The 23,777-nt window shown below is 51.1% G+C and overlaps 2 protein-coding genes, 1 non-coding gene and 2 pseudogenes across 16 annotated transcripts in view; 3 read left to right on the top strand and 2 right to left on the bottom strand.

The window, feature by feature from the left end:
* Positions 1 to 6,333, top strand: part of PIP4K2B (phosphatidylinositol-5-phosphate 4-kinase type 2 beta) — a 38,364-nt gene extending 32,031 nt beyond the window's left edge. For 3 of the 12 annotated variants that reach the window (XM_021929153.2, XM_021929157.2, XM_021929158.2), the window contains exons 8-12: positions 763 to 1,021; positions 1,504 to 1,607; positions 2,265 to 2,341; positions 3,630 to 3,787; positions 4,332 to 6,333. In XM_021929153.2, coding sequence (XP_021784845.1) covers positions 763 to 1,021; positions 1,504 to 1,607; positions 2,265 to 2,341; positions 3,630 to 3,787; positions 4,332 to 4,426 — 693 coding nt within the window. In that variant the 3' untranslated portion in view covers positions 4,427 to 6,333. Of the gene's footprint in view, positions 1 to 762; positions 1,022 to 1,503; positions 1,608 to 2,264; positions 2,342 to 3,629; positions 3,788 to 4,294 lie in introns of all 12 variants that reach the window. The other 9 variants (XR_002518132.2, XR_002518133.2, XM_021929154.2 and 6 more) reach the window with 9 other exon arrangements.
* A 1,379-nt stretch (positions 6,334 to 7,712) lies between these two features.
* PSMB3 (proteasome 20S subunit beta 3) lies at positions 7,713 to 19,520 on the bottom strand. Of its 2 annotated transcripts, XM_003912912.4 has the most exons (6): positions 19,392 to 19,520; positions 18,887 to 19,071; positions 15,621 to 15,728; positions 11,323 to 11,500; positions 9,380 to 9,474; positions 7,713 to 7,812 (listed from the first exon to the last, which is right to left on the bottom strand). In XM_003912912.4, the coding sequence occupies exons 1-6, from the start codon at positions 19,392 to 19,394 to the stop codon at positions 7,764 to 7,766; spliced, it is 618 nt and encodes a 205-aa protein (XP_003912961.1). In that variant the 5' UTR covers positions 19,395 to 19,520; the 3' UTR covers positions 7,713 to 7,763. The 2 variants fall into 2 exon arrangements, with proteins under 2 accessions (XP_003912961.1, XP_017806189.1); XM_017950700.2 differs by lacking the exon at positions 9,380 to 9,474 and having other exon boundaries at positions 19,392 to 19,483.
* LOC116271107 lies at positions 16,275 to 16,370 on the top strand (annotated as a pseudogene).
* An 827-nt stretch (positions 19,521 to 20,347) lies between the features above and the next one.
* On the top strand, positions 20,348 to 20,421 carry TRNAN-GUU. The gene has a single exon. It is a non-coding gene; the product is annotated as a tRNA-Asn (tRNA).
* A 255-nt stretch (positions 20,422 to 20,676) lies between these two features.
* Positions 20,677 to 23,776, bottom strand: LOC103878815 (annotated as a pseudogene). Its single transcript, XR_639164.4, has one exon. The product of XR_639164.4 is annotated as an uncharacterized LOC103878815 (transcript).
* Position 23,777: the final 1 nt, after the last annotated feature.

Here is a 23,777-nt window from a genome sequence, read left to right as displayed (position 1 = left end):
CACGCCCAGCTAATTTTTTGTATTTTTAGTAGAGACGGGGTTTCACTGTGTTAGCCAGGGTGGTCTCAATCTCCTGACCTCGTGATCCACCCGCCTTGGCCTCCCAAAGTGCTGGGATTACAGGCGTGAGCCACCGCGCCTGGCCACACCCAGCTAATTTTAAAAGTTTTTTGTAGAGATGGGGTCTCACCACATTGCTGAGGCTGGCCTCAAACTCCTGGCCTCAAGTGATCCTCCCTAATTGGCCTCCCAAAGTGCTGGGATTGTAGGCGTGAGCCACCGTGCCCAGCCAGCATGGCCTCTCTTGATCCCAACCCGTCATGGGCTGTTCCCTCTTCCTACAGTGCTCGTTCCATCTTTAACCTGTAGCACTTGCCTCACTGACTCCTCTTCATCCTTCAGCCTTGGCCTCAACTCCTTTCTTCAGGGAGGGTCTTGCTCACCCCTCACTGTAAACTCCCACAGCTCCTTGACTTTTTTTTTTTTTTTAAAGACAGTCTCGCTCTGTTACCCAGCTAAAGTGCAGTGGTGTGATCCCAACCCACTGCAGCCTCGACCTCCTGCCTTTCCCCTGCTGAATGACTGTCTTCCCCACTAGACTTAGAGAGCTCGCTGAGGGCAGGTGCTCTGATGCCTTTCTCTCTGTTGAATTTCAGAACTCTGTAGAATTGAGTTGAATGCCTTTTCCGCCTCTCTGGATGTCACTGGGATGTCCTGTGTAACGTCTTCTTCCTTCCATCTTTCCGTCCTTGGCCTTCCTAGTTCTTGGCACAGCTGAAGATCATGGACTACAGCCTGCTGGTGGGCATCCATGACGTGGACCGGGCAGAGCAGGAAGAGATGGAGGTGGAGGAGCGGGCAGAGGATGAGGAGTGTGAGAATGATGGGGTGGGCGGCAACCTACTCTGCTCCTATGGCACACCTCCTGACAGCCCTGGCAACCTCCTCAGCTTTCCTCGGTTCTTTGGTCCTGGGGAATTCGACCCCTCTGTTGATGTCTATGCCATGAAAAGCCATGAAAGTAAGTCAGAGCCTGTGCCTGCCCTGCACAGCCCTGCCCTCATCCTAACCCCTCAGCTCATTGTTTAGATCCTTCTAGGGGCATCTGGGCCTCCACCTCATTCATTGCTGCCTTTGACCTCTTTCTGCCTCCAGACTCCCCTCCAGGGTCGCCACCTGAACCTGGGGCCCTGGGGCTCCTTCTCTGCCAGGCTTTCCTATACTTCCCTGCTTGTCCTGGCTGACTGAGGGATGGTTCTGCTCTGGTTCATGGGATGAACCAAACTTTATTCACACTGTCCTGTCAGCCCCTCAGAGTGACTGTGAGGATCCAATAAGATAAGAGCTATGAAAGCTGGAAAGGACTCCACTGGTCCTTTTCTCAGCCCCAACATGATAAGGATGGAGCTGAGCCTTATGTCTGGGGGTTGTAGCAGTGCCCAGCTGCTTTCTGCCCTTCTCCTGCCCCGTCTTCCTCCTTCCCTGCTCTCCATGTCCCTCCAGGTTCCCCCAAGAAGGAGGTGTATTTCATGGCCATCATTGATATCCTCACGCCATACGACACGAAGAAGAAAGCTGCACATGCTGCCAAAACGGTGAAACACGGGGTGAGTCCTCTCCATCTTCATCCAGGGCCCCCTTGAGTCGGTGCGTCTGTGCTCACCTTCAGACCCCAGGGAGGGCAGTCTCAGGCCTCTTGCTCCAAGGAACACACTCCTGTCTCCTTCCCAGGAGAGCAGACTGGAAGAGCAGCCTGCCTGCCTTGCCATGTTCCCTGTCTTCACCTACCCACTCCCTGCCAGGCTGGGCCCAATTTGTTTATCCCCCAGTTCTCTAGCCCTTGGGGCCAAGCCCGCCAGTGTTTTTCCTCAGGGCCTGCTGGGCCTATTGTGCATCTTGTTGAAGGGCCAGTAATAGCTTTGTTTCCGTGACCATAGTGTTCCCCACAGGCCTGTTTCCCTGTGGGCCTGAAGCCCTGTTCTCCATGTAGTGACCCCCATAGAGATCCAGAGCCTCTCTGCCACCTCCCCACTGCCTTTCTTCTACTTCGGTACAGGCCTGGGGTTATAAATCACAGGATTGGGGCCAAGACAGTTCAGGACTGGTGGGCCACTTCCTGAGGTAGTCTGCCCAGTCTTGGTGGGGCTGGGGGTGGTATTCAGCTCTGATACTAAGAGGCTTCTGAATACCCTGGCTCCTCCCAGGTGCAGCCTCCTGATTGGGGCACAGGAACTCAACCTGAATCAGCCTCTTGTGTGTTACAGGCAGGGGCCGAGATCTCGACTGTGAATCCTGAGCAGTACTCCAAACGCTTCAACGAGTTTATGTCCAACATCCTGACGTAGTTATCTTCTACTTTCAGCCAGAGCCAGAGAGCTGGATATGCGGTCGGGGATCGGGAGTTAGGGAGAAGGGTGTATTTGGGCTAGATGGGAGGGTGGGAGCAGAGTCGGGTTTGGGAGGGCTTTAGCAATGAGACTGCAGCCTGTGACACCGAGAGAGACTTTAGCTGAAGAGGAGGGGGATGTGCTGTGTGTGCACCTGCTCACAGGGTATAACCCCACCTTCTGCTTACCCTTGATTTTTGCCCCCATTTGACACCCAGGTTAAAAAGGGGTTCCCTTTTTGTTACCTTATAACCTTTTAAGATACCTTGGGGCTAGAGATGACTTTGTGAGTTTATTTGGGTTTTGTTTCTGAAATTTCATTGCTCCAGGTTTGCTATTTATAATCATATATTTCATCACCCTACCCACCCTCCCCACCCTTGCTGAGTTCTCAGTTCCCTTCAGTTAAAGAGACACCCAGTAGACCCAGGACAAGGGTCCTTTCAGAGCCAAGTGCTCTGATGCCAGGTTGGAGAGGTCAGACACCTCGCCCTGCTGCATTTGCTCTTGTCTGGATTAACTTTGTAATTTTATGGAGTATTGTGCACAACTTCCTCCACCTTTCCCTTGGATTCAAGTGAAATGTTGCATTATTCCTCCATCCTGTCCGGAACATACCAGGTCAGCACCAGACATCTCGGATCAGAATCAGAGATCTCAGAGGGGAATGAGTTCATCCTCATGGGATGGTGAGGGGCAGGAAAGCGGCTGGGCTCTCGGACACCTGGTTCTCAGAGAACCCTGTGATGATCACCCAAGCCCCAGGCTCTCTTAGCCCCTGGAGTTCAGAAGTCCTCTCTATAAAGCCTGCCTCCCACTAGGTCAAGAGGAACTAGAGTACCTTTGGATTTATCAGGACCCTCATATTTAAATGGTTATTTCCCTTTGGGAAAACCTCGGAAACTGATATATCAAATGAGGTCCTGTGCCCTCGTTCTATTTCCTTCCTTCTGACCTCCTCCCAGGCACTCTCACTTCTAGCCGAGCTCTTAGCTCTGGGCGAATCTCCAAGCACCTGGAGTGCTCTTTTGCAGAGACACCTCCTTAAGCCAGGAGATCCGGCTCCCTGTGCCTGGAGAGTTACAGCCAGCAAGGTACCCCCATCTTAGAGTGTGGCGTCCAGACGTGAGGTGGCTTCCTAGTTACATGAGGATGTGATCCAGGAAATCCAGTTTGGGATCTCGATGTGGGTTTTGACCTGGCCCCGCCTTGGGGCTGTTTTTTCTTGTTGCCCCGCTCTAGACTTTTAGCAGATCTGTGGTCCACAGGCTTTTTTGGAAGGAGTGGCTTCTTGCAGGTGTTCCACCTGCATTCGGAGCCTGCCACCCAGGCCCTCAGAACTGAGCCACAGACTGCTCTGGCCAGGAGAGAAACAGCCCTGTTGCTCTGCATTGGGGGAGGTACATTCCTGCATCTTCTCACCCCCTCAACCAGGAACTGGGAATTTGGGATGAGATATGGTCAAACTTGTAGATAACCCCAAAGATGTGAAGATTGCTTGTGAAACCATTTTGAATGAATAAATTGGTTTCCTGTGACTCCTTCCAAACCTGGCCAAGCTCAGCTTCCGAAGCAGGAACGAGCACTGTCTCTGTGCCTGACTCAGCATACTGGTCAGGAAAGAATGGAGACGGCATTCTTGGACTTCAGTGGGGCTGCTGGATTGGATGGGAAACCATTCTGGAAGAGGCAGATGGGGGTCAAACCACTGCCCTGGCCCCAGGAAGGGGCCATAGGTAGGTCTGAACAACTGCCGCAAGACCGCTACATGACTTAGGGAACTTGAAACCAACTGGCTCATGGAGAAAACAAATTTGACTTAGGAAAGGATTATGTAGGAATAATGTTTGGGCTTGATTTCCCCATGTCATAATGAAGAATGCAAGTTTGGATCTGCTCCTCGTCAGGCCCAGCATCTCTGAAGCTTGGAAAACTGTCTTCCAGCAGTCTCCATGGCCTTGGGCTCCCACCGACTTCTCTGCGTTTGGTCTGCTGATCATGTTGCCATAATGTGTTTGGAAAGTGTAACACATTCTTAGCGGTTAAAGACGACTACCAGGTATCTAACTTGTTTAACATTGAGAGAGAGAGAGAGAGTGTGTGTGTGTGTGTGTGTGTGTGTTGTATATTGTTTACAGTTTGAGAGGTAGCATTCTGTTTTAAATGCTTTTTGTTTTTCTGACAGTATTGTTGACTGGGTCACAACATTTTGAGCTGTGGTATGGTGGATTTTCAGTTGTTTTTTTTTTTAAAGGTCATTCGCTGTGCTATCTTCAAAACCTTGAGTTTGGCCCCTAATGTTTGGCATTCTAATGTTTAAAAGCTATTTATCTTGCTTTATACAAGTTTCCTTTCTCTTCTTTTCATTATGATACTCTATTCGGTCTGCAGTTTGAATGTAGAGAAAGTGGACTGATTCCCCAAGCACTGTCTGCCCCCACTCTTTCCTCCATGGGTCCCGCCATTCTTTTACTGGGCAGCCAAAGGCATCGGAGGGCAAGTGACCACCCTCAGCCTCACTCCCTGGGGCCATGAAGAAAAAGCTCAACAGTCTCATGGCATCTCCGAATAATGTTGGGTCTCCCGAGAAGAAAGGTGTAAGAATAAGGACATGGCTGATTGGGCAAGGCCAGGATAGGGCTAAGGCCAGGATTCCTGGCTGGCATCCAGTCACCCCTTCTCCCGTCCTTCTCCCTCTTCCACAAGTCCACAGCTGAGACACTGTAGTCTCCCAGCCACAGTGACGAGTGCCCTGGAAACTCCACTGACCTCTAGATGAAGGTCCCTGGCCCTGGTTCCTGTTAATTAACCACTGGGTATTTGTGTCCCCCAGCACAGACTCCTTTTCTGTGCCCTGCGGCTTGGGGTCATGGGGCTTGCCAGGAAGCCACAGTTGAGGGGCGCAGACTGAAGCAGTGCTCCACCTCTCCTTGTTTCTCTAGCTCAGGGGTTGCTGGTCTGTGGCAGGCGCCACGAGTGGCCCCTGTGGCTGTTCTCAGTGGCAGTCTCCTAAGTTCCCAACCACAGGCAGCTCTTTGTCCTCTCTCCCTACTTCACTCTTTCTCTTGCCTGTACTTTCGGCCTCAAATGGGCCTGCTGGTAGCGCTCAGGGTGAGGCTAGACTCCTGCCCTGCCTTTCCTATCTTCATGGTCTGCCAGGGCATGCCTTGGGGAGGTGGATCAAAGACAGGACTTTTCTCAGTAGCCAGTCCTACCCCCCAGTTGTCTTTTTACCAGTTAAGGGTGGGAGAGAAAACGGCAGCACCCCAGCATGTGAGTTACTCAGGTGCTGGGGGCCAGAAGGGACAGTGTGGTTAAACAACCTTCAGAGCTCTGGCCTTAAACCTGTGGCCCCCCCACCAAGTCTAGGAGCCTCATCTCTTTCTGGCAGTCATGCGGGCAGGGGGTCCTGAAAGGGAAAACCCATTCAGACAACTGTTCCCCAATCTACCAGCCATCTGCAGGGGCAGTGACGCAGCCTCTCCCTCCTCTAGAATGTGCCGCTTATGAAGAGTGCCCCACGGGGAAGAGGAGACTCAGCTGTCCTTCAGTAGCTTGTGCCAGTATCCCAGGGCAGAAGTTTCCACAGGAGCCTCTTGCCCTTGCTCAGAGCCACTTTGTGAGGCGGTGGGAGCCAACACCCTTGGGGGAGGGGCAGTGCTGCTCAGCACACCCCAGCATCAGGTCAGATCATTGAAATTAAAAAATGTGAATGAAGTTCATATCTACCTTTTGGGGAAACAGGACAAACCACCACCCCACCAAGTGTGTGACTTCTCCATATCCCATTGCAGTTTCCATTTTTTAAATAGGAATTTTCAATCCCCTGTGCTTGTCTAACGTCTGCTTTAAACAGTTCGAGACCCTGTTACTGTTTGAAAATGCATGCATGTTACAATGAATCTCCAACCTGAGGAAAAAAATAAAACTCAAAAAGCTTTGTGTAGATCTGTTATGTGTGAGTCCTTGGGAAATGAACCTTTTTTTTTTCTTTCCAGAATTAAAAAGTTTTGGTCCTAGCTTTAGAGGCAGCTTCGGCTAAATCAATGTATGGCTTGAGTTTGGAGAAACAATATGGTCAATGACATCCCGCTTTCAGATGGAATTAATAAGCAGTGGTTAAAAGCACAGCACCACTGGCTGGGTGTGGTGGCTCATACCCAGTACTTGGGGAGGTCAAAGCAGGAGGATCGCTTGAGCCCAGGAGTTCAGGACCAGTCTGGTAACATAGTGAGATCCCGTCTCTACAAAACAATAATTAGCCGGATATGATGGCACATGTCTATAGTCCCAGCTACTCCGGAGGCTGAGGTGGGAAGATCACTTGAGCTTGGGAGGTTGAGGCTGCAGTGAGCCATGATTGCACCACAGCACCAGGGCCAATCCGCCTGTTAGCTGTTACCACCATGCACGTGGAAGAATGGACAAACCACCCCCTCCTCCAGTGTGTAGAGCGAACTCTGGCTAGGAGCCACTCACCTGACATAACTTTGAACATGTCACCTCTGTGCACATCATCTACTCCATCTGGGCACTTAACTTAAAACCTAGCGGTTCTCAAAGTGCGGTCTTGGACCAGCAGTGTCATTAGCACCTGGGAGTCAGAAATGCAAATTCTTAGGTTCCAACCCAGATCTCCTGAATCAAACTTTTAATGAGCCCTCCAGTGATTCCGATGGGGGCTAACGTTTGGGAACCACTCTGCTATGCAAACATTAGGCCATCTATGTACTACAGGTTGCAAGCTGGAGTCATTTGGGGGAATTTTGGAATAGACAGGTGCCCTGGCCCCTAAAAGGCCAATTAAATCAGAATCTCAAGGGGTGGGATCAAGGTATGTGTTTTAGGAGTTCCACAGGTGACTAATGTGCTGGCCAGGTTAAGAAACACTAGACTACTTATAGATACTTGGCCAAATATCTACCTGAAGCAATAAAAGAGCTAAGGGTTTTCCCATAGAGTTTGAAAAGGATTCTAAGCTCTGGAGTCAACGGAACATGAGTTTATGTCCTTGCTTTACCACGTATTAAAGTAGACTTGGGTAAGTTATTTAACTGTCCTTCTTCTCCAAACAAGGATAATCTCAACTACCTTGAGTCATGATGATGAATAAATTCTAGACCATGTAAAGCACTTGTGTGGGGCCTAGCACAGGGAGCATGCAGCAAGTGACATGTGGATTGTCCCCACTGGCACGCACCCGTGGAGTAGAGCGTGAGCCAGAAAGCAAGCCGAGGGCCAGGCCACACACACCAAGTGGCTGGCTGTAGCTGCCCAGCTAGGGCAGAGATCTGCGGAAAGGCATCAAAGACAAAGAAGCAGGAGTGAAAGACAGGCTATTTTATTTCAAAAAAAAAGTGGGCTCTGGGAACAGGGTTAGTCCATTCGGGCCTTCAGTGTCCTGGTGGTGATTTTGTCCTTCTCGCTGCAGAGGAAGAAAATCACAAGAAAACAACATCTCTACCCATCTGGACCGTGACTGTGACTAGCTCTCCCGGCCCTCAGCACCAAGCCCTCAAGCCCTGGGGTAAGGGAGCAGAACAAATGGCTGCCCGCTGCCTCTAGGTGTAACTATCCTGCTCTAGTTCATTCCTGCTGGCTCATCTCCTCTGCCTGTGGTGAGGAAGGAGGGACAGGAACAGAGACCTGGGCAGACTTTCCACAGGTGGAACCACCTCGAGGAGGCTTTCCCAGAAAATGATTCTGGGAAAGGGCGACTTCACAGCTCTCCAAAGAAGGGAAGGAGCTTGGCTGGATGCGGTGGCTCATGCCTGTAATCCTAGCACTTTGGGAGGCCGAGGTGGGTGGGGTGGGTGGATCACGAGGTCAGGAGTTCAATACCAGCCTGACCAGCATGGTGAAACCCCATCTCTACTAAAAATACAGAAAGTAGGCGTGGTGGCATGTGCCTGTAATCCCAGCTACTCAGGAAGCTGAGGCAGGAGAATCGCTTGAACCCAGGAGGCGGAGGTTGCAGTAAGCCAAGATAGCACCAGTGCACTCCAGCCTGGGCGACAGAGCGAGACTCATCTCAAAAAAAAAAAAAAAAAGAAGAAGGGAAGGAGCTCCTCCAAGCCTAGAGAACAAGCCACTTAGGAAGGAGAAGGTGTGGTTTCACCCCAAAGAACATTAAAAAACCTTCGGTGGTAAATTCTGTTTTTTGGGTTTTTTTGAGACAGAGTCTTACTCTGTTGCTGGAGTGCAATGGCGCTATCTTGGCTCACTGCAACCTCTGCCTCCCAGGTTTAAGCAATTCTGCCTCAGCCTCCTGAGTAGCTAGGATTACAGGCGCACACATCATGCCCAGCTAATTTTTGTATTTTAGTAGAGACCATGTTGGCCAGGCTGGTCTCGAACTCCTGACCTTGTGATCCGCCTGCCTCAGCCTCCCAAAGTGCTGGGATTACAGGCATGAGCCACCGCGCCCGGCCAAATACTGTTTCATGGTAATTAAGCAGGCTATCCCCCGAAAGGGTCCAAATGCTTATCCTGCAATGTAGGAAAGTGGTTGGAAGGACACCTCCTATTCTATCCAATCAAATTCCTGGTGATGTCTCCAAACAAGAGGACAAGGGGGATGGCACTTAGGGAGCTGGCTGGGGCTTGGAAATTGGTCCCTAGAGCCCAGAACATCATATAGATCTGGGCTGGAGAGAGGATGCAAGCCACCTAAAATTTCAATCCATTTGTAGTAGCTTTGCTGTGGCTCACCCCAACACAGATCCCTGAGACTTTGGGGACATTGTTAAGGAAGAAATGTCTCTTGAGAGCACGGGTCACAGAACCTCAGCTGACAGAGGCCAGAGGAAGCTGGGTAGGCTGCCAGCTACCAGCCATAGGTAGGCATGGACTTTTGCTCACCCAGGACAGCCAAAAGCACCTTTCTTATCTCATACCTGACCAGGGGGCTGGGAAAATGGGGTGTATGCTTGTGGAGAAGGGAGAGGCAGGGTGTCTGCAGAGCGTCTAGACTTCTCCCAGCCCATACTCACATGATGTGGACAATAACTCCCATGCCTGACACTGCATCCCGGTCCACAGCATTCAGCATGGCTTGGGAGATGGTTTCAAACAGGTGTTCTGGATCCTGCCAACAGAGTGGGACCCCATGAGACCACAGCCTCTGGCTCTGATTTGGTTTGGTCCCTTAACTCTCTTTTTTCTAGGCTCAAGGTTCCCAGCTCTGGCCTCAAGACATGCCTGAAGTAAGGGATGATTCCCAGGATGTGGGAAGCCCCCCTCAGCTCCTTCCTTGGAAGGAAGCAGAATTATGTAAAGGAAAGTTAAAGAGACGTCAAGCCCTGAATTTCTTTTACTAATCAGCAGTGTGACATTGGGCAAATAGCACGTCCCTTCACTGAGCCTCAGTTTCTTCTCTGTAAAATAGGGAGAAGAATCCCTATTTGGTTCCCATGTGCTTTAGCAGCTGTCTGATGGGCTCTGATCCTGGATATCTTAACAAGTACCTCAAAACCCAACCTGTCTCCAACCACAAACCCACTTTCCCCAAACCTGTTCCTTCTACATTCTGTCTTGGCTAGCCTAGCTGGAGAATCCAGCCATCCTCTGTCTCTACCTCCTTCACTTCTGTTTTAAGTGACTAAGTCCCCTTGACAGCTGCCTTCCTGCCTCCCCACTGCCACTGTCTTTGCTCAGGGCCTCAGTGCCTCCTGCAGGCGATAACAGCCTGTCACGTCCACCTAAAGGCACCTGATTCCCTAGGTTCCTTATGGCAGAGGACAGAGTTCAAACTCCTTGGCATGGCATTCAAGGCCCTTTGAGGTCTCATCTCAGTCTCCAGCATCGTTTCGCACCATGTTTAACCCACACTTCAGCCAGGTTCACCTCTCTCCAGTCACTGAGCATACCTGGCCATTCCTGTACCTTTGCACAGGCTGTTCCTTCTGCTACCAGACTCTTTTCTTTCCTCTTCTTCCCAACAAACTGCAGTTTAATGGTATTTGGGTGTGTCTTGCTTCACTGGACTGCAGTGGGCCCTTGAAAGCAGACTGTACCTGCTTTCCCCAATGCCCAGGAGAACTGACACTCAATAATGACAGCCGACCCTCGCCGTCGAGCACTATCTAATCTCTTCTCATTTGTTTTTTTGCTCGCTTCGGCAGGACATATACTCATTTGTTTTCCTCAGCACCACTGTGGGTTTTTTTTTTTTTTTTTGAGATGGAGTTTAGCTCTGGTGGCCCAGGATGCAGTGCTATGGCATGATCTTGGCTCACTGTAACCTCTGCCTCCCAGGCTCAAGCGATTCTCCTCAGCCTCCTGAGTAGCTAGGATTACAGGCGTGCACCACCATGCCCGGCTAATTGACATTTTTTTTTTTTTAGTAGAGACAGTTTCTCCATGTTGGTCAGGCTGGTCTTGAACTCCCGACCTTAGGTGATCTGCTTGCCTCAACCTCCCAAAATACTGTGATTACAGGTGTGAGCCACCGCCCCTGGCCTCCTCAGTACCACCTCTAAGGTAGACTTTCTTATCCCCATTTTACAGTCAAAGTAGTGGAGGCAGAGAGGTAAACTGGCTTCTCCAAGAACAATAACTAAGGTGGTGGGTGGATCCAAGTTTCCAACCCAGACAACCTGGTTCCAAAGCCCATTCTGTTGAGCCGCCTCTAACCCTACACTGAGTTAAATGTTTGCTCAACCAATGGATGCGAGAACCCTGTAAACCCAATGTAAGGAATTCTTACTGCTGTGGCAAATATCTAACTGTGGTTTCCCAACAGAAGATGCTCTCCTTTGGAGCCAGTCAGCCCTGGCAGATGGAATTTCTGGATACCCTTCCAAGGAGCAGCAGCTGCGGCTTTCTCTCCCACCTGCACCATTTTCCCCATTACCTGCCACATAAACACATTTTTTTCCTAATGACCAAGGGTGGGTACCTCAGAGCCCAGTCCCACTCCATGCCACCAACATACCATGTTGGGCTCCCAGAGGGACTCACACATTCCGTACATTTGTTCGGCGCAGGTGCCACTGACCACAAAGTCATCAGTCACCATGGGGCAGCCGATGAGGTCTAGAGAGCAAATGAAGGGCTTGAAGGTCTTCGGGTCCAATCCGGCAATGACTGGCTCAGTGTAGTAGGGGCCAAACCTGTGGGGGCCAGCATCAGAGAGAGAAACCAGAACTCAGGAATGCTCACTTTCATGTCCAAGCCGATTCAGACAAGGCCCCGGCCTAGACCCAGACCCAAAGGGAAATGGAGGACCTGTTTAGGAAGATCACCTTTCCCTGAGGCCAGCTCCCTCTCCCTTCTCCTGCCAGCTAGCAATATTCTAAGACTTCTTCACTTTCTTTTCTTCAACACTTACCTTTCTGGCCTTCTCATCTCTGACCCTCTTGTCCTCCTTTCTTTCAGAATTGTTTTCTTCTAATCCTCCCTCTCTTCACCCAAGGTCCTACCATCACTCAGTCCTCTATGTGTATGTTTATACCTCTACTCCTTTAGAGAAAAGATTGGAGGCAGTTTATATGAAAAACACTGAAAAATAAAACTAAACCATTAAAACATAATACAAGATAACTCAGACTGAACACAAAGTTTTGTTTTGAGCCCCCTCGCAGGCAAGGCACAGAGGGATACTCAGTGGCTGGGTGACTCTCATTGTCTGTCAAAAGGAAATGGCAGCTCATCAGAAACTTGTTCTAGACACTGATCTTTAAGAAAAATCAGTCTTAGGGATCTTTATGTACAGATGATGGTCCCTGACTTATGATGGTTCAACTTAAAAATTTTCAACTTTATGATGGTTCCAAAGTAATAGGCATTTAGCGGAAACTATGCTTTGAAATTTGATCTTTTCCCAGGCTAGCAATATGTGGTACCAAACCCACTCCTAATGCTGGACAGTGGCAATGAGCGGCAGCTCCCAGTCAGCCACACAATCACGAGAGGAAACAACAGATAATTTACACTGTTCTGCTGTGAGCAATTTTTGGATATAGTGTTTTGTGTTTTTGCATCCTATGTCTACAAAATACCCATTTCAAATTACAATATTTTAAACTTATAACATGTTATAAGGTAAGGAATGTCTGTATAAAATACCAAATAACAAATGGCCAATATCCTCAATAGAGTCAGTAAAGAGATATTATCCATATGTCTTATTGGATCACAGTCATTTCTTTCTTTTTTTTTTTTTTGAGACAGAGTCTTGCTCTGTTGCCCAGGCTGGAGTGCAGTGGCATGATCCTGGCTCACTGCAAGCTCTGCCTCGTGGGTTCAAGCCATTCTCCTGCCTCAGCCTCCCAAGTAGCTGGGACTACAGGTACCCGCCACCATGCCCAGCTAATGTTTTGTATTTTTAGTAGAGATGGGGTTTCACCATGTTAGCCAGCATGGTCTCGATCTCCTGGCCTCATGATCCACCTGCCTCGGCCTCCCAAAGTGCTGGGATTACAGGCGTGAGCCACTGCACCCAGCCTGGATCACGGTCATTTCTAAGGGCATGATCTTCAGTTATAGCTCTAAGTAGAAACACACACACACGCACACACAGTTTGAGATTACAGGCATAAGCCACCATGAAAATAACTTTTTTAGGCCAGGCACGATGGCTCACGTTTGTAATCTCAGCACTTAGGGAGGAGGCCAAGGCTGGAGGATTGCTTGAGCCTAGGCATTCAAGACCAACCTAGACAACAAAGTGAGACCCCTGTCTCTACAAAAAATTTTAAAAATTAGCCAGGTGTGGTGGCATGCACCTATGGTCCCAGCTACTCGGGAGGCTGAGGCAGGAGGATTGCTTGCGCCCAGGAGGCAAAGGTTGCAGTGAGCCATGATCGCACCATTGCATTCCAGTCTGGGCAAAAGAGTGAGGCTCTGTCTCAAAAAAATAATAATAAAATAAAAAATAAAAATAATAAATGACTTACTCTTATTGAAAAGAATAAAAATACATTAGGTTACCTGAAAAATTCTGGATTTTTAGCTACTATTGCCGGGAGCTTCCTCTATGAGCCCATCTGAAATCAGTGATTTTTCTGGCAGGACAGGCTGAGGCACTGATCTGCAAACCTGAGCAATGTCCAGACTCCTTTTAAAATCTGGACCCTAGAAATACCGTCTACGCACCTCTGAAACACTGCAGGAAAAGTTACTTCAGATGGTAACTTGGCATCAGCATAATAGAAAGTTCAAACACAGGCCCTGAACTGTTATAGTATTTGATTTTAAGGTTCTTACCCAGATAATCCCGGATACTATTAACTTTTTTTTTCATTGGCTGGGCGCAGTGGCTCATGCTTGTAATCCCAGCACTTTGGGAGGCCAAGGCAGGTGGATCACCTGAGGTCACGAGTTCGAGACCAGCCTGGCCAACATGATGAAACTCCGTCTCTACTAAAAATAAAAAAATTAGCCAGGTGCGGTGGCAGGCACCTGTAATCCCAGCTACTCGGGAGCCTGAGGCAGGTTGCTCACTGCAATCTCTACCTCCCAGGTTCAAGCAATTCTCCTGCCTCAGTTTCCTGAGTAGCTGGGATTACCGGCGTATTGCCACTATGCTCAGCTAATTTTTGTATTTTTATTGGAGACAGGGTTTCACCATGTTGGTCAGACTGGTCTCTTAATTCCTGACCTCAGGTGATACACCCATCTCGGCCTCCCAAAGTGCTGGAATTACAGGCGTGAGCCACCACGCCCAGCCTATTTTTTATTTCTTTTGAGACTAAGTCTCACTCTGTCACCAAGGCTGGAGTGCAGTGGCATGATCTTGGCTCACTACAACCTCTACCTCCTAGGTTCAACAATTCTCATGCCTCAGCTTCCCGTGTGGCTGGGATTACAGGCATGCACCACCACACCCAGCTAATTTTTGTATTTTTAGTAGAGATGAGGTTTCACCATGTTGACCAGGCTGGTCTCGAACTCCTGACCTCAAGTGATCCACCTTCCTTGGCCTCCCAAAGTACTAGGATTACAGGCATGAGCCACTGTGCCCAGCAAGCCATTTCCAAATATGAGTTAATTGCTACAACTTTATAAGACTTTTTGCTGGGCGCGGTGGCGCGGTGGCTCATACTTGTAATCCCAGCACTTTGGGAGGCCGAGGTGGTAGATTAGTTGAGGTCAAGAGTTCAAGACCAGCCTGACCAGCATGATGAAACCCCGTCTCTACTAAAAAAAAAAAAAAAAAAAAAAAGCCAGGTGTGACGGCACACGCCCGTAATCCCAGCTATTCAGGAGGCTGAGGCAGGAAGATCACTTGGACCCAGGAGGTGGAGATTGCAGTGAACCATGACTGCGCACCAGGGTGACAAAGCAAGACTCCATCTCGAAAAAAAAAAAAGAAAATAAAAAGAAATGAGAAGTCCTTTCAGTTTTGAAAGCTAAAGAGTATTTTTACAAATTGCAAAAATTACTTCAAAATAAAAAGTTAAAAGGAAAAAAAAAAAGAGCTTGGGCTGGGTGTGGTGGTTCACACCTATAATCCCAGGACTTTGGGAGGCCAAGGCAGGTGGATCACCTGAGGTCAGGAGTTTGAAACCAGCCTGACCCACATGGTGAAACCCCATCTCTACTGAAAATACAAAAATCGTCTGGGTGTGGTGATGTGGACCTGTAGTCCCAGCTACATGGAAGGCTGAGACAGAAGAATTGATTGAACCCGGGAGGTGGAGGTTGCAGTGAGCCGAGATCGTGCCACTGCACTCCAGCCTGGGCGACAGAGCAAGACTCCGTCTCAAAAAAAAAAAAAAAGAAAAACAGAGCTCAACTTGTATTCTGGCCACCCAGGTTTGCCCAGAGGTAGAAAGCACCCACAGGGTCTCCGTTCAATTCCATCCCAGATTTCTGCACTGAATTCTACAGTTAGGCCCCTTGTTTCTCACCATAAAGCCCTCAAAAAGAACTGACGAAAATGAACACCCCATTCCTAGGCTCCCTGCTATTCCCGAGAAGCCAGTGCTGACAGAATAGCTCTAGAGTAAGGGTGGCTCCTGCTGGGAGACCCCAGAACAGTCTGGTGGGACTAATTCTTTTGCCTAGATGCAAACTTATCTGCTATGTGCATTCTTTGCCTTCTTCCAATGTAAGTATTTTCTTTCCTATTTGGTTGTCAGGCCCAAAGAAAACACACCCATAAAATAAGAATATTATCCTGCAAATAAGAGATGGAAAAACAAGGAGAATCCCCTTCTTCAGCACCTACTCCGTACTACATTCAAAGGTTGTCTGCATTCCCTCAGTGCTAGCTACACTGGCACTCACCGTTTCTCATACAAGAGATTGGCCACCATGCTCATGAGGGTATAAGGTTTGATCTGCCGACCTTCCTTCAGCTCATACAGGTTCAGCCGGAACTTGAGGCGCTGGGCACTGAGGTAGGAGAAAAGTGAGTTAGTAAGTCATTATTGAATATTCCCAAGTGTCTACCCTGTTGAGGTCAGGGGCACATAAGGAGACACCTCATCTCAGTCCCTGCCCAGGGAAAACTGCAGTCTTACATGTGTTAGGAAGTAGCAACTGGTGCTCACTTTGGCAGCACATATACATATACATATACATATACATATACATATACATATATACATATACACATACACATATATACATACACACACACACACACACACATATATATATATTTTTTGAGATGGAGTCTCGCTCTGTTGCCCAGGCTAGAGTGCAGTGGCAGGATCTGGGCTCACGGCAACCTCCGCCTCCTGGGTTCACGCCATTCTCCTGCCTCAGCCTCCCAGGTAGCTGGGACTACAGGCGCCCGCCACCACGCCCAGCTAATTTTTTTGCACTTTTAGTAGAGATGGGGTTTCACTGTGTTAGCCAGGATGGTCTCGAACTCCTGACCTCATGATCTGCCTGCCTCGGCCTCCCAAAGTGCTGGGATTACGGGTGCGAGCCACTGCACCTGGCCTGGAAGCACATATATTAAAACTGGAAAAATACAGAGAAGATTAGCAGAAGGATGACATGCAGATTTGTGAAGCATTCCATATAAAAAGTTTTAGGCTGGGCGCAGTGGGTCACACCTGTAATCCCAGCACTTTGGGAGATTGAGGCGGGTGGATCGCTTGAGCTCAGGAGTTCAAGCCAAGCCTGGGCAACGTAGTGAAATCTTGTCTCTTACAAAAAATACAAAAATTAGCTAGGCACGGTGGCGCACACCTTAGTCCCAGCCACTTGGGAGGGTGAGGTGGAAGGATCACTTGAGCCCTGGAGTTAGAGGTTGCAGTGAGTTAAATTTATGTCACCAGTCTGGGTGACCAAAAAAAAAAGAAAAAAAGAGCAGCACCAACTGCTGTGCTATGTGCTAACAGATCTGAAAGGTGCCTTAGAAAAAGGCCACTTGGCAGCCGGGCGCAGCGGTTCATGCCTGTAATCCCAGCACTTTGGGAGGCCGAGGTGGGCGGATCACGAGGTTAGGAGATTGACACCATCCTGGCTAACACGGTGAAACCCTCTCTCTACTAAAAATACAAAAAATTAGCTGGCCGTGGTGGCGGGCGCCTGTAGTCCCAGCTACTTGGGAGGCTGAGGCAGAGTGGCGTGAACCCAGGAGGAGGAGCTTACAGTGAGCTGAGATTGCGCCACTGCACTCCAGCCTGGGCGACAGAGCGAGACTCCCGTCTCCAAAAAGAAAAAGGCCACTTGGCAGCTTTGGTGAAAAAAGGAAAAAAGGTCACAGCTTGCCAGTTCCATTTCAGAGCCCCAGGATAGGCCCCTGCATAGAGCAGACCAATGCCACACCTGCTGGAGGCAAAGCAGTGTCTCAGGACACCAGAGCAAAGAGCCTTAGAAATGACTTGAGCTTCATCTTCCAGGTAGGGAAACCGAGGCCTAGTGAAATGGGCAGTTATTGCCCACAAGCAAGCAAACGCGGTGAGAAAAGCCCTCTGAAGAAAAGGAAATGGTGTGAGAACAGCAGTGACTGGAGAGGGGAAGGCTCACAGGAGACTTCACACTGACAGGAACCCCAGGATGTCATTCTCTGACTCTACCAGGACAGGAAAAAAGGGCCGCGAGATCTCAGTAAGTGTTATGTTCTTGAGACTCAGGGAGTTTTAAGAGAAATGAGAACATTTTCTTTTTTAATTGCCTTCTTTTTATTTCTGAGACAGAATCTCACTCTGTTGCCCAGGCTAGAGTGCAGTGGCACAAACTCAGCTCACTGCAACCTCCGTCTCTCAGGTTCAAGCAATTCTCCAGCCTTAGCCTCCCGAGGAGCTGGGATTACAGGTGATCACAACCACGCCCAGTTAATTTCTGTATTTTTAGTAGAGACAGGGTTTCACCATGTTGGCCAGGCTGGTCTGGAACTCCTGACCTCAAGATATCCGCCCACCTCCCAAAGTGTTGGTATTACAGGTGTGAGCCACCGCACCTGGCCGAAATGAGAACATTTTCTGACAGGCATCCACCCACACTTGTGAGTTAGTCTCTCCACCTTCTAGGAAACAAATCCAGGACCTGCCGCTCCTCAGGCCACCAGTACCCTGCAGCACCTGCGACCACATATTCCCTCCTGAAAGCCTATCGCCATTCTTTTCCTCTCTTATTATTATCTGGCTTCTCTTGTCGCCTCAGTGCTAAATGTAAGGTTCAGCTCTTAAACTGCTACTCATTATTTCCCTCTCTACAGACTTTGTCTCTCCAGAATCTGCTCCCATGGATTTGGCACATTGTCAATGCTTCCCCAACCCTGAGATGTAATATCAAAACCCCAACTGTTTGCAAGATGATTCTGTTGGGCTTGCCTTGTCCCCTCAAAATTGGTGTCAAAATAAAAGTCAGTCCAGGTGCGGTAGCTCATGCCTGTAATCTCAGCACTTTGGGAGGCTGAGGCAGGTGGATCACTTGAGGTCAGGAGTTCCATACCAGCCTGGCCAACATGGTGAAACCCTGTCTCTACTAAAAATACAAAAATTAGCCAGGCATGGTGGTGCGTGCCTGTAGTCCCAGCTACTCAGGAGGCTGAGGCACAAAAATCGCTTGAGCCTGGGAGGTGGAGGTTGCAGTGAGCCAAGATCACACCGCTGAGCTCCAGCCTGGGTGACAAAGCAAGTCCCTGTCTCAAAAAAAAAAAAAAAAAAAAGAAAAGAAAAAAGGGAGGGACACGTTTCTGGAGACAGTCTCGCTCTTTAGGGACTGAGCGCTGACTTCGGCCTTAGAGAGACTCGCGTGGGAATCTTGGCTGACACTCATTGACTTTGCTTCTTGGGCAAGACACTCTCTGAGACCCTCAGTTTCCTCATCTGCAAAATGGGATGGCAACATGGAATCCTCAGGGAGAGGATTAAGTAAGTCCATGAATGTGAGGTGTTTTCCACAGAGCCTGGCACAGCGGAAATGCGGGTAAAAGTTGGTTAGGATACATCTCTGTATCGCTATGGTGTGCGGCAAAGTCTCAAACTCACTGGTGGTGTGTGGTAGATGACTGACACCTTGGCCGGTCAAGACGCCAGGGGAGGATGGTCCAAGAAGAGACCTGGGTGTGGGCAGGGACCCTTGAAACTTACACTGTCTGGACGTCAGTGGCGAGCCCGGCCAGACCGATGTACAGCCGGTCACCCATGGGAAAGATCTTCTGGAAGTCCGTGGTCACCATCTGGGCCTGGATCCCGAAGCGCCTGTCTGCAGCGATGGCCACACAGTTCTTCCCCTTCATGGCCATGACGGCCCCTCCGTTATAGGACATAATAGACTAGGACAGACAGAGCGGAGGGGTCAGCGCGGGGGGTCAAACGCTGCGACAGCCCCCGGCCCAGCTCCTGATGCGGAGGCTCCTGTACGCCCGTTCTCCATTCCGGAGGCGCCTGAACCCCTGGTTCTCCAGCTGGGATGAGCACTGTGTGGCGGCGATGAGCCGCACTCACCCTCTTGGTCCTCACCGGGGTCCGCTCCCCTCGAACTGAAACCGTTTCCTTCCATCGACCCTTGGCCCTTTTCGTCCCCAAGCCTCTCCCGACCCCCTCCGCTTCTCAATCCTTCCCTGTGCTCCTTTGCTTTAACTCCCCATCTCACCATGATTGCGGTGTACTAGGACCCCTCGATCGCCGGAGCAATTCCAGTAAACCGGGTCTAGCCTTCACTGCGCAACCGCTCTCGCTGCTGTCTCTTTATTGGCTGATAGGCGGACTCTTCCTGGACATCTGGGCTTTCTATTGGTCCCGCATCCCTGTCGGTCACCAGTACAGGTAGTTTGGTTGCAAAGTCAAAACGGAGGCGGGAAAAGCGGAAGTGAAAAGTCACTGTGGGTGCGGAAGAGGCTTGCAACACGGTGCATAGTGGGATCTCGGCGGACCTGACTCGGGACTGGGGGCGGAGCCTGCGCGCACGTGGGCTGGTGAAACTGGGTTTAGGGGTCTACGTCCCCAACTGAAGGGGCACCGTGACGCTTATCACCGTGATGTATGAGTTCGTCCTATTAGTCGTGCTAGCTTATTTATTCACTCCAGAAATCCTTACGTTTACTGTGTACCAGGCACTTGCCTAGGCTCTGAATAGTCACTGGCCCACAACAGTGCCTGGTATATACGAGGCGCCCATTAAATGTAAATTTAATGATGCAGGTGGGAAGTGGAAGGCGTCGCGGGTAGGCGTCGTGGGTATTCTGCGGCTGCAGGGGTTCAGCTGCGAAGGGGAGTTTGGAAGCCCAAGGCTGTTCTGATTTGGGGGACTTCCTGCGCGCCGACTTCAATCTCAGGTCACCCTAAAAAAGGATATTCCGGGCCTCTCCACGTTTGAGGTAGAACCTGAGGACAGCCAGAGTCGACCTCTCGCCAAGCCAATGGAGGAAGAGGGTGCACGTCCCGCGTCCTCTCCTCCCACGCCCTTTCGTCCCCCTCCCCCATCAGGATCCTTCCCTTTCTCCCCCGGATTCCACTTATTTCGCCCGATGGCGGCATCTCTTACGGCGTCTGCACCGTCCAGGCTCGCTCCCATTGACTCGACTCACCACCACGCCAGTAATCGTCGCGGTCTCTGTGGCGCAATCGGTTAGCGCGTTCGGCTGTTAACCGAAAGGTTGGTGGTTCGAGCCCACCCAGGGACGCGGTGGTTCTTTTTTTTGTCTTTTGGATTTTGTTCCCCCCGCCCCCCGTAAGATAAAAACCTAAGCCTTTTACTCAAAAGCCAAATTTTGCATAGAAATGGCAGCAGCAATACTTTTTCTAGGAGAATCACTGTTCTTGAAAATTCTTTGCTGCTCAGTCAATAATGGGATAATTTATCCAGCACTTCCCTCCACACCCCCCACCCCGCCTCCAAGCTGAATGGCAGGAAACCTAAAGACAGAGGTTTTTGTTTCACTGTGCAAGGAACATGTTTCAGGATGCATTTTTTCGTAGGATTAGGAATGAATTTACAGTGGAGGTTCGACAGTTTTTTATTGTCTGCCTCAATCGATATTACAATCTCCAAATACTACATTTGGAAGGGAAGGGAATGAGAGAGAGACACACAGAGAAACAGGTATGAAGAGAAACAAAGATGAGAAAGGGAGAACATTGTTGTGATACAAGGAATGAAGGGACATGACAGAGAACTAGGCAGGGTGAGTGCGGAAGACCCCAAGACAGAGAGAGGGACAATAGATACATTTAAAGTGAGAAGCATCAGAAAAAAAAGGAAAACACTACATTTTTTTCCCCCTAGAACTACACAGAGAAGTGGGGGAGGAGGATGTGGAAAGAGAAGCAGAAACTGACCAAGGACCTTGTTTGGGGGAGATAAAAGGTATAAAGGACACAGAGGTAAAGACGTTCCGGAAAGCATTAGAGGAGCCGCCCTCTCCTGTCTCGTCACCATTTTTAAAGGGATCTGAGCCTCGCAATAGCTCTTGGTATATGCTGGAGATAATTGCCTAGATTTCCCGCGTTCCTATCCTCTGCGAGCCTCTAGCCTGTGACAGACACTGTGACTCTTCTGATGCACTTGTCAGCTAGAGGACCGCGTGAGATGCAAACACAAAATCAAGGGGCGCCTAATGTTTGCCGAGGCGCATTCCTGGGCGCGGTGGGAGCCTCGACCTTTGTGGAGGAGAATGTGCAAAGTACTCTTAAGCAGTTCTCATAGACACTTGGTCTCTGCAGATTCGGCTCAAAGGAGGCCTCTTGTGGAAGCCCACCCAAGTACTCACTCACCCTTAGCGCTCACATCAGAAGCGGTGGGCGCTAAAGGGACAGGCTGTGTGTCCCTCAGGGTTTGCACCCACCGGCCTGTGAGCACCCCGCGCAAAAGCCAGGCTCTTGTGCCTTGAGTCCCCAGTTCCTAGCGCAGCATTTGACACTGGCACATGACAGGTGCTTCTCTGTCGGCTAACAGTAGAACAAAAGACTAGAAAACCCTTCCGATGTGGCAGGAGCTGGTCAGAAGGTTCTCCTGAGAAACCAGAAAGGCCAGGAATGTGGGGACTACTCATCAAGGACGCAAAAGATGAAAATGGAGTTTTAGTGGGTAATGGGGTCTTAGCACACTCCTCTTTAGCGGTTCTCTCCTGTCTGGCGCTTAACAACCGAGGAATAAGTGGATGGACCCCGGTGGTCCCTCGGGAAGCCCTCCAGGATTCATGGGCCGCAGAGGAACGTCAACCTCCTTCCCACCGGCTGATAATGCCCCGAGAGGCAGCCCCTAGGTGTCCGTGTGGTTGGTGGGTGGGATCCAGATCTCCGCAAAGGCCCTGTTACGGGTTTCTCTTGTTCGGGGTCTTGTAGCCAGAGAGGGGCGGCTGCCTGGGAGTCCCTGCCGCGCTCCCCTCCCGGCAGAGCGAGTGGATGCGCGTTTTCCCTGGCAGAGTCCAGGACGCCGGCGACACATTTGCCCTGGGAACAGTGGGCGGGTCCCCTTTCCTCCGGGGCCGGTGAACTCGCCTCTTCGCCTGCAGGCTTGGGAGGAGGTGACCGGATCTTCCCTTGGCCCTTCTCCCGCCGGTTCTCGGACCACTCCCTCTGGAAGGAAGTCTCTCCGCCCTTCCTCTTCCTCCCCGCCCCCGTCCCGCTGTTGTGGCTGCAGGCTCAAGCTGGGGTCACTCGGCGGCCAGAGGGCGAAAGCATTCAGCCGGGGCGCCCAGTTTAAGGGCTGCCTTGGCTGCGAGCAGCGAGGCAAGAAGAGGCAGGCGCTCCAAAACTGGGCGAAGATTCCTTTCCCAATTTCTAACTCGAGCCTCCCACCGTCAGTGCGCTTAATGGCGCTACTGGCCGGATGGATAATCAAGCTCTCTGGAGGGACAGACGCGGCCGCCATCCCTAATAAATCGTGAATAACGAATGAGCGAATCGACTGTCCTCATGAGGCCCGCGGGCGTCCAGTAACGCAGTATCGATTCGCTTCCCCGGCGCCGGCCTCACCGCTCCTCCCGGCGTTTCCAAGCCTCCCTCCTCGTTCTCTCCCTCCAGCCGGAGCCACTGAGGACCGGAGCCCCAGCACCAGGTGGAGCCGGGGCGCCGGTGGGAGTCGAGCCCAGCCGTCTTGGCGCTTGCCCGACTCTCCCGCCCGCGCCGAGGGAGGCGCACAGGCAGCGCGCAGCGCAGGGCGCGAGCGAAAAATGCGGGAATCGGCGCCAGGCAGGAGAAAAGGCGCGGGCCCACCTTCCAGCCCGGCGCCTCGTTTCCTAGTCCAGTGTGGCCTCTCGCTTTCCGCCGGATTGTGTCCCAGGCCCGGAGCCTGAGTTACCGTCCTCAGCAGGCCTCCATTCTTCTCTGCCCGAGCACACCGGGGGCGCAGCCTCCGCCAGAGCGACCCGAGCCCCCGGCGGCGAGACCCCTCACCCGGCCTCACTCCACACCTCCACTCCCCTCTCGCGATTGCTCCCTGCCAGGCGCCCAGGCTGGATCCCGGTGCGCCGCTTTTCGGGGCCAGTGCCCCTGCCGCCGAGGGGGCAAAGAGCGGGGAGGACACGCTCCCCGTCCCAGATGCAGTTATTAATTTTAAGGCAGTGTCACTTGGAGTGAATGAAAATCGCTCGGACGCGTGGCTGAAGCGTCGCGTCCTCCGCCGGAGCCCCGCGCCCTTTGCCTTAGGCCAGGACGTGGAGGACCGCGGGCCACCTTTCAGCCCAGTCCCCATTTCACCATTTTCCAGGCGCCCCAGCTATGGGTGGGCATCACAGGGTCAGTGGGGGGAACCCATATTTTGAGGGGAGGGGGATGACTGCGGAAGGTAACAGAAGAGAATCCATCCTCCGGGGTCGGGGGGGCCGCGTGGGAAGGGAGGGGTCTCGTCCTGGCTGGGGGCCCGGCACCCGGTGGCTGGGAGCGGCCGCGCCAGCCTCCCCCTCCTCTTCCCCTCTCTGCCAGCATCCTGAAGGAATGAGGTCACGTGGGTGAGTGGTGGGCGGGACCTACTCTTGTCTGGAGGAAAAAAGCCATTTTGTCTCCCCCCTAACACTCCGGTCCCTCCCCTCCCCCCTCG

This window comes from Papio anubis, chromosome 17 (assembly GCF_008728515.1).
Source record: "Papio anubis isolate 15944 chromosome 17, Panubis1.0, whole genome shotgun sequence".
Classification (NCBI taxonomy): Eukaryota; Metazoa; Chordata; class Mammalia; order Primates; family Cercopithecidae; genus Papio; species Papio anubis.
Note: the sequence above shows the minus strand (reverse complement) of the source record. Positions and strands in the feature narration are given on the sequence as shown.